The 9,872-nt window shown below is 40.2% G+C and overlaps 1 protein-coding gene and 1 long non-coding RNA gene across 3 annotated transcripts; one reads left to right on the forward strand and one right to left on the reverse strand.

Moving 5' to 3' along the window:
• The first annotated feature begins 1,451 nt into the window (after positions 1-1,451).
• LOC131881774 (uncharacterized) lies at positions 1,452-3,404 on the forward strand. 2 transcript variants are annotated; one of them, XR_009373396.1, is made up of 4 exons: positions 1,452-1,602; positions 1,782-1,908; positions 2,406-2,559; positions 2,858-3,404. It is a non-coding gene; the product is annotated as an uncharacterized LOC131881774 (long non-coding RNA). The 2 variants fall into 2 exon arrangements; XR_009373395.1 differs by having other exon boundaries at positions 1,782-2,559.
• Positions 3,405-4,424: 1,020 nt separating this feature from the next.
• LOC131881770 (alpha-tocopherol transfer protein-like) lies at positions 4,425-9,872 on the reverse strand. The gene is made up of 5 exons (XM_059228726.1): positions 9,490-9,872; positions 7,046-7,291; positions 6,870-6,963; positions 5,686-5,854; positions 4,425-5,198 (listed from the first exon to the last, which is right to left on the reverse strand). The coding sequence occupies exons 1-5, from the start codon at positions 9,590-9,592 to the stop codon at positions 4,896-4,898; spliced, it is 915 nt and encodes a 304-aa protein (XP_059084709.1). The 5' UTR covers positions 9,593-9,872; the 3' UTR covers positions 4,425-4,895.

Below are 9,872 nucleotides of genomic sequence, written 5' to 3' on the forward strand. Positions count from 1 at the left end.
TTGTACAAGTCTTAAGATACTTTAGGTTTGACATTGGATTTGATAGAGTAGGTTTGAACTCATTGAAAGTAATCCAGTAGTTGGAGCAGAAGCGTTTTTGAAGTTCTCATTATCCAAGGGCCCATTTGTTCTTCCCAATTCGGTGGGTAGGATGGCCGAGTCCAAATGGTCGTAGAGGTCCTCCAAGCTGAAGTGCATAAAGAAGCACTCCTTCATGCCGTTGCTCAACATGGGACGGATCAAGTGAAACGTGGCATGGAAAAGGAGAGGCACATCCCTATTTCGATCAGACTTCTTGACGGTGAATCAATTATGTGCAAAATTGACGGTCATGGAGGGTTGGAAGGCAAGTATTTGTCACTGCTACCCACTTCATTCAGTCTTATTTCCAAGACAAGCTCTACCCAATCAAAGAGTCCCAAGAAGTGCAAAAAGACAGGATTTGTTCTCGGAAACTGTTAGACGACCGGATTTTGTGAAACAAACCATGCATACATAGAACAATTTGAGCAACGACACGAGGACTGAGACAAGAGGAAGATACTAAATGCTAGAAGACAAGTTTGCCAGAACTCTTCCCATATAACCATGTGCTTATATTCATTGGTGTAACACAAAAGTCATTCATGGCCCGAATCGAAAAAAACGAAATGAATGGCCCGCATCCACAGGCAAATGTACTCTGAAGGGAGAAAACCGAAAAATGAATATTTATAAACGGATAAAATCTTATCATCGTTGAATTGAACATGATGCCTTTCACAGCTATGTAGCAAAAGAATAATCTGGGCAAAGAGGGCGCTCTGCTTCACCTTTTCGTCCCCGCCATCTGGCGACCAATGGTAATCTACGACAAAATCCTTCTTAATGTTTAAAGGCATTGCCATTTTTTCTCTTTCTTTTTGTCCCATGCTAACTTCCTGCCTCAAGCCTGAGTTGAAATGTTTTATGAAAGGTCAACTTTTCTTTAAATTGTTGCAATGGCGCAAGGCTTGCACTGAAGGAAGGAAAAAATAATAGGATAGATTCAACACCTGTTGACCACATTGATGTGCCAAATTGATGATCAAATGTGATCAAACGTTGCAACCATTGTTTTGTCTAATGTGAAAAGGGTTTAAAGATAGAAGGAATACGAAGAAAACATTGTGCTTGGACATAATTTTCTTCCTTTAGAATTTTCTAGGTTCACAAAAGTTTTGAAACCTTAGGAAAGTTTGTTGTCCAATACTGCGCTTTGTATCAGGGTTTCTTTAGTACTTCCTTTGCTTTGAAAAATACCCCTGTGACCACTCAAAATTTGTACTGACATCATCAGACAGTTGCTTCTCATATGAGTCAATAAAGCAAGTACACATCCGCAATCGAGGTAACTACGATATCTCTGGATGTCAGCCTGAACAGCAACTTGCTCCATCCGCTTCAGTTGTGTGTTTTCACTACTCATGGGAACCAAATAAATAATCACGGGAGGTTCTGATTAGGGTTGTCAATTTGCATTTTCAATGGCATGTGACCATAGAAAACCAAGTAAATAGAATAGAATAGCTCAACAGGTGCTGGTTGGCAAGGGGCAATGACATTCTCGAAATCTCGCTTCAGGTAAGTTGAATTATTCCGATGAAACGTTTGCTATTCTTGTTTTATTTCAATTTCTTATGATTGCATAATATATCGAATAGTAAAGACATGTTTTTGGGGCATAACACACGTAACATGTCAAAAGAAGATTCGGACATTAACAGAGCAAATCACCTCTTCTATTGATTGCCCTTGTTTAGCATCTCGAAAGCGCAACAAAATGTATCCGAAATTGCAACGCAATGATGAGGCATTCGGAATTTCGTTTCAATCTCCCAACAATCTGCTTGAATGTGGGCGACATGATTGCACCTTTACGAGATCAAGGTAACTCTGACACCTCTGAAGGTCAGCCTGGCCCCAGGCTTGTTCCTTTCGTTTCAGTTAAATGTTTCCACCCATGGACGACGTTACACTGGACATATTTGACGCCGCCAAATGTACCCTGATAATAAAACGGAAATTTTAGAAACGACTGAACTCAACCTCCCGACCAGAAATTGAAAAAATCATGGTCACGCTCTCCAAGCCAGGCAAATTACCTCGCCATAGAAATTCGAAATAATAGGGAGGAACATGGCCAGTTTGAGGCAGTAATTGGAGGAATTCCTGTCTACCAGGATTTTTTTCCTATTATTCAAGTTTTTCAGCTGTCCAAGTTAAGTTGAGGTGAACGAGGGATACCATGATATTTGACTTGTTCCAATAAAAATTACAAGTGACAAGAATTCGTTTAAAGTTCCAAAATATTTTTGATGTGAGTGGTTGCCAGAAACATCCAAGCACTCCTTGAAAGTGAATCAGACATGTTTAATTAACTACAGAGCGAAAAAGGGGCCAACTACTACACGATCCTGGAATTCCAAGGTCAATCATTTTGGATTGTAAACAACAATATACGTGAAAATTGGACCATATTGACTGGAAATGATCAGCAGTAACCTCTTAAACAGGATGGAGGGTGAAAGCCGATCCAAGGTAAGGCCTAATTCATCGTTTTAGCCCCGTTTCCTGTACCCTTTGGGGTGTCCAAGAGTGATTGCGCCATTGCCACTTATACCTTAAGCCACGAGATTGGTCATAACTTGGGATGCTACCATGATCGCGAAATTTATCCCTATCCTCCCACTAATTACGCATTCGGATATCTGATTCCTGGCACTGGCCACCGTACGGCAATGGCGCAAGTTCACTCTCTCATATCTTTCACTTTCATCAAGGAGTAAGCACCATTGAGAGCAAAATTGTTGAATCGCATGATTGTCCATCATTGCAGTTACTGGCATCCCAACCATCAATCAAAGTTGAACCTTTACGCCAACCCAAGTCTGCGATTCCAGAATGTCCCTATTGGAAATGCCCAAAACAATTGCACTCGCAAGATTCGCGAAAATGCACGGTTATTTGCCAGTACTGGCTCAGACATCAACTCATGTGGTGACTTTTGATGGTGCCTTTGAATCAGCGTGATTACTAGAACTCGGAAAAAAGTTCGAACTTGGCAAAAGAGCATTGTAGAGTGGTAGCTAGTCATAATCTATAACGACTAGGTTTTGTGAGAAGGAAAATAACGTTCCATCATATCACTATCATCTGTCACTCTTGCATAAACAAGAACAAATACAATCTATCATCTTTCCATCAAACAACCGGCTCTCCACTTCTCTGCGCTCTCGCGTCCCCGCTTCCCAAACATTTTAAAAACATTTGATTATTTAGCCATTTTCGATCGAATAAATTTCTCCCTATTTTTAAACTATTTTTTCTTACTGGTTTTCACATTTTCGAACATTTTTAGTGTTTTGCCATTTGGATCTTCATTTAGTTACTTCTTATGGTCGTTTTCCTTGTTTCCTTTTTTACTTTCTTCTGTGCACCATGATCAGATGCAAAATCAAATCGTAAGTAGTAGAAGTTTTTGGCAATTTTACCTTTTTCGGTTTGGGTTCTAACAAGCTTCAATAACTAACTACCAGCAATTTAATGCCTAGTTCCTCTAAAATTAAAGATTATGATGCGTCTAATTGCTACAACTTTACACTATATTTGCTCTACCAACGATTTTAATGATCAATTACAATCCCTATTTTATGTTTGGGAAAGTCATAAAAAACGGAGCTGCAGTTGAGCTGTACTTGTTACAACAGGTTTGATCCAAACCAATACCAAAATTATTTAGCGAACAAATGTGACCAGAACAATTACGCTAGGTTCCAGAAGGGAGTCAATTGTATGCCATAACATTTCAAGAAAGAGATCTTTACCTTTAAATTTATCATAAGTAAAGGCGTTGTTCCAGTAGCAGGATTCAAGTCAGGCTTGGACAAGTTTTTGACTAAAATTCCCGATAAACCTTATATTCAAGGGTCAGCCAGATCAGCCAACTCTAATTCGTTGGTCGATCGAATGATACATACATATATGATATATGATGATATAAAATATAAAAGTTAAGTAAAATGAATACATTTCTCGTCTTGAGCTGCTGGGATTCCAATCCCAGTAGGGAAAAGGAAGTCCGAAAAAAAATAACAAAAATGTGCCAACCTCCTTCAAACCTCATTTGAAATCTCATTGCTTTTGCGAAATGATCAAGGCTGGTTTTGGCCAAGGGTTCGTCCAACGGCCAAGATTGCAACTTCTACCACAGTGAGTTGGATAATTACGCCAATGGGTGTGGCGCTTGCTTCAATCCCAATTGTCGATCCACCTCCAACGGTTACGACGTGGTCATGTGCCCCTCTGGTGAGAGCTACGGCTACTACTGCGATCCTGAAGGGGGATCTTTTGCTTGCATGGATTGGACCTTTGGAAGCGCGAGGATGAAGCAGCAAGAGGAGACGTTCAACCAACGAATGTGAGACTCTATTTCACATTTTAATCTAATATTTAGATCTGGGAATTCCCATACCTTCTTTCATAATTGTGACCGTGACAATAGTATGAAGTTTTAAAGAACTGATTGTGTTTTGGTGATGGCTGTGGTCCATTTTTTGCACAGGTAGTAGCCTGTTTGAAGACATGGATGGGCGCTGAATTGACTTTCATCAAGCCTTCGATAAAGGATAAATGACCTTGGTATTCCCTTACGCAATGAGTTCATTGCTGTGCATTGAGGTCGTTTCAATCTTCATCTGATATGTTTCTAATTCTTTGTCTTTTAGTTCAGAGGGACACCAATTGCGGAAATCTGTTGGAACGGGAGATCATCGCCCAGTCCATCAACGCTGGCCACGACGTGGTCAATATTCTATTCGACCTCCAAATGGGTAAGGTGGAATGAGCATTTACAAATGACGCAAACTGTACATATCTTAAGATTCTTGAGGTTCGGCATTAGATTTGATCGAGTAAGTTTGGGCTCGTTGAAAGTAATCCAGCATTTGGAATAGGAGCTTCTTGCAGTTTTCATTATCCAAGGGTCCGTTTGTTCCTCCCAATTCAGTGGGTAGGATGGCTGGGTCCAAGTGGTCATAGAGGTCCTCCAAGCTGTAGTGCATGAAGATGCACTCCTTCATCTCATCGCTCAACATGGGACTGATCAAGTGAAATGTGGCCCGGAAAAGGAGAGGCACATTCACGAAATGAACGGCCCGCATCCACAAGGGAAATGAGTTCTGGTGGGAGAAAACCCAAAGATGAATATTTATAAACGGGTAAAATCTTATCACCCTTGAGTCAAAACATTTTGACTTTGAGGGTTATGCTGCAAAAGAATAATCTGGGCATAGAGGGCGCTCTGCTTCACTTTTTTGTCCCTGCTATCTGGCGACCGATTGGTATTCTACGAAAATTCCTAATTGGAATATTTATAATCTCTAAACCCACCCACCTTTAGAGAGAGGCCAAAGGGGACAAGCATTGAAGCTTTACTTGAAATCCCATTCCCCTTGTTGTTGAGGTGCCATTTCAAAATAGGTTTAGAGTAATGTTTATTTCCAAATCTCACATCCATTGAAATCTCAATTGGTCTAGTCAGCCCCCAGATGCTGAGAGGCTTTTGTCAAAAAAAGTTGCTTTCAAAAAGATCAGAGGTTGTGTGACAAACGTCATTTCTTGGTTGTCTTAAAGGTTTTTAATGTTAGATTATTTACCAAAACTTACCTGCAACAAAGCGATGCTGGATTTGATCCCGTCCCACGTGAAGCTATGCATATGAGCAAAGGAGTAGCCGGTCAGGTCAACCACACATGTGACTCCTGCGATCTGGTTCTTGGGCTCCAGTGACATCAGCTCACAAAGCATATAGCCGGCACAAAACAACTCAGGATAGCTAATTTTTTGTAGGAAATTAAATTTCGAATGATGAAATGGCAATTTTTTACATCTATTTATTGCGACCGAACTAGACATCAATGGAGCAAGAGAGTGAAATTCAGCTAACATTGAAGATAAAGTTCTTTCAAGGCTATCCTTTTCGACAAAACCAGTTCTTTCCATTGGCATACGTCGCGATCAAGTTCTAATGTTTGACACTAGGGCGAGCTAGCGAGGATTTGTCCCAACAAAGCACAAAGCGCGAAGCTGCATGGCGTAGAACTGAAGTTACGGGTAGAATAAAACACCTTGCACAGGCAGCAAGCCATGCCTTGCTTGCCTTCTTTCATGTATTGTGAAGACTACTTTGCATGACCACTCGAACCTGATATTCATGAAAAGCTTCATTTGGGCATTAGTAACTTCATGCAATTTGCCAGCAGTCTCTTCAGGTTGACCAAATTTAGGGGAAGACTCTTAGATTTGGGAACTTGTCGGAACACAATTTCCGAATAAGCTACGTTTTTGCATCCGTTGCAGCCTGTTTAAGTTCCAGGGTTTTTTTTTTTAATTGGCAATCTAGCTTCTTTTAGTACAAACTAAAACTGATACTTCTACACTACCCAAGCCTTGGGGGTTTCGCCAACTAATCATTGGGTCCTCCTGGGTCTCCAAATAATATCTGACTTGTGCCATTGTGAAAGCAACAAGAAACCTTTGAGAGGGTTTGAGAAGCGTTCGCAAATGTTGAATCTTGGAACAACAACGGTCAAATTCACGTCCAAATTTGCTCATGTATTGATACCACTGAGACATTTTTTCCCGTCTTCGACTTTTTCTTTTTGTTTGCTAACCAAATGCGCCAGCTTTTGACACAAAAACGTCCAATAACCTTTGTTCTACCTTCAGACAACCTTCTGTTTCATTATTCATTCCTTCTTACTTCGAACTTCAAAAAATAACAGCCATTTTACTCTCCCTTGTCTATATCTTAAAAGCTCACAATAAAGTGTACACTTAAATCCACTTACGTCAAAGTGGCTGGATCCCAATGCTCCGTGCGAAGAATAAGGATCCTTCTTTGATGACGATCTCTGTGCGGCAACACTGTCTGAATCGGCACACCTGTGGGTCAATGTTTTGCTTATAGATTCATGTACTTCTTGAACTTGACGATCCGTTCGTTACGATTTGATATCTATCTTACCCAGGACCTTGTCGATATTTTCCTTTGTGCAAAATCGAAAGTAATTTGGCCGCAACTGGAAGTGAGTGTAGTATTCGCGGATGACTTGAAGAGCCCCTTCAACGTCGTAGTTTCCCGCTCTCAACATTTTTAACAGGTATCGGTTACTTGTGGGAACGTTCCACTTTTCTTCATCCAAAATCCGATGCCTCAAAATGTCAAGAAGCCCCTCTGATTTGGCAGGAGTCTCATTGAAAATAGTTTTAGCTGTAACAGGAAGTTGGTCATTTCATTTCACCTTTATCACTTCAATAGTAACAATGAGAGGTGGAAATCCAATCGCTATCATTGATCTCTCTAAGGTGGATCAAAATTAATGAAAAGTTTGATGAACTGATCTGGATTAAGGAAATTTTCGCATTTCAATGTGGAACATATTTTGTTCAACTAGAAGATCGATTACCCCTGATTTTACTGCTTTTGCACAACTGAATTTTGAGCCAAGAAGCTTGTAGGTAGTTGCTTTCTTCAAGAGGTCCAGAATTTGAAACAAAAGGAAACTTTTGTACCTTAACATTTATGATTATCAACCAATTTCTAGGGCCAAAAGCTCGTCCCATCTCATTTTGATGCACAACATCCTAGAGAACTATGAGCAGAAGCTTCATCTATGTAATCTACTGCCTTAGACACGATTTTTGACCAATTTTCTCTTGAGAAAACTGACTTTAAAAAGTACTTTTTTGGGCGTGCTATCAAAATCTTTTCAATTACTACATCAATGCACATGTGAGCAAGCTAAGACATCTGAAAACTAGAGATGGTCCATTACTTTCGCAGCACCCTATAATAGTCTCTACCACATCCAACATCCGCTTCATTTCATGAGATCTATGAAGCAATTTTTGAAACATCAAATTCTGCTGATCGAAAGAGTCTCTACGTACACTTTGTCACTCGTTGTTTTTGGTCCATTGAATAAGTTCATGATCTGTTACCCGGTTGTTCGATTTCTATTTGAAGTTAAAAGTTGGTCTAATTTTGCGGTCGGCTGTTTTCGCACAGATAAAATGCTATTTTTAGACCCTCTCAACTTGTCAACCCAACAAAGGTCAATCCCTCGGGACGTGAAGACTTATTGTACAATGCTCTTGTTTTGATGTCTTACTCTTCTTTTAGGAGCGTACATGTACAGAGAATGTAACCTAATGGTTCCGAGTTTCTAAGCTGAAAATTGGCGAAAATGTGATGGGATTGGTAGCTGCAGACATCGAGGGGCTTTTTTCATGCATGAATTATCTTTGAACTTCTGAGGTAATTGCAAATTATTGTTCTCATTTGAAGTTGCACGCAACGAATGATTTATTAGATCCATCCATATTCTTCTTCTTGGCAAAAAAAAGAAAAGAAATTGAATAGGCCGATATTGACAAAATACTCGGTAAAGCGGCGTCTTCATGATTCTTCGTATTATTGATTTCATTTCTGTCGGCGTTCAAGGCATCATTTTTCCAACTCCCTTGGCTTTTTCCACCATGATTCGAAAATGTATTATTCGCTGCCTCGGACATGGTACAAATCTGATTTTAAAATGATGCCATTCCACTAACCAAAACCAAACGAAGGTAGAGGAGGGATCTAAGTAAAAATGAGGTGGTGCTTCATTCAGTAGTTGTAATTTCATTCTCAATAATGCCATTTGTTTTTCATAACTCTACGTTATACTTATCGCATTTCCATTATTCCTTACTGTGATCCTGATATTTTTGGAATGTAAGCCTGACCTGAGACATTCACCTTGCCCGTTTCCACAATCTGAATGAGAGATTGTGGCATTGTCATCCCTCGTCAAATAAATAATTCAACCCTATGTTGTGCCCTTCATATAATGGGCTTGAATCTTACCAAGATCCAGATGCCCTTGTTGGTCTAGCCTGGGGAATGCTTTTGATGGTCCATGCAAGACTGAAAAAGCCAGTTTTATGTCTGAAACATGTTAATTTTTGCCCGTATCAAAGAGTTACTTTGGGCATGATGCTAGCAATTCGAACGAGATTCAGATATTTTTATTTATTTTAGTATATTGTACCACCCCGCTCACGTTTTTTCAGAATTAGTGAATTTGGATCGACACAGAGGCTTTCTTATGAGTTTGCATGCCCAACAAACTTGCAACGGCAGGCTGCTACGTAGATAGGTTCTCTAAAAATATCAAATCATCCGAGACGAAACCAACTGGAAACCAGAAATTGGTTCCAATGTTACTAGTGTTTAATACAGATGGGAGTTGCCTTCGCCCAAGCAATCATGGGTCATCTCCTCATTTCCTATTAGCGGATAGCAATGGTCGATATGAACCCATTTCAATCAACAGTTTCTTTGACTGGCTGGTTTTCTAAGAAACTAAACCTTCGCCACGGACAGACATGTTTTACCTCTTCTTTTGATTAGGAATGGCGGCTTACCCAAAGCTTTATAGTTGTCGTCCAAATCGGATGGCTCGGCATGTTCCTCCACATCATCCTCGATGGGAGCCAAAGGGTCAAATACGTTATTGTTCTCAATCATTGCTCGTGATATTTACGTTAATATCAATCTATGTCCGCGTTTGGACAACTGAATCCCGCGTCTTTTTCGGGATGAGACAAAGATAGATAAGATTGGATGCGTTTGACTGGATGCCAAATGGCGAACACACCACACTTGATGAGACCAAAGCCAAGGTAACCGCCGAGCTTCATGGAATCACTTGACTGTAACCAAATAATCACATCCAATGACACGGCAATCACAGAGCAAGACTCACAAGAATACCGTCTGCGGACAGTTTCTCTGGAGTGATTCCAGT

The sequence above is a fragment of the Tigriopus californicus genome, chromosome 6 (assembly GCF_007210705.1).
Source record: "Tigriopus californicus strain San Diego chromosome 6, Tcal_SD_v2.1, whole genome shotgun sequence".
Classification (NCBI taxonomy): Eukaryota; Metazoa; Arthropoda; class Copepoda; order Harpacticoida; family Harpacticidae; genus Tigriopus; species Tigriopus californicus.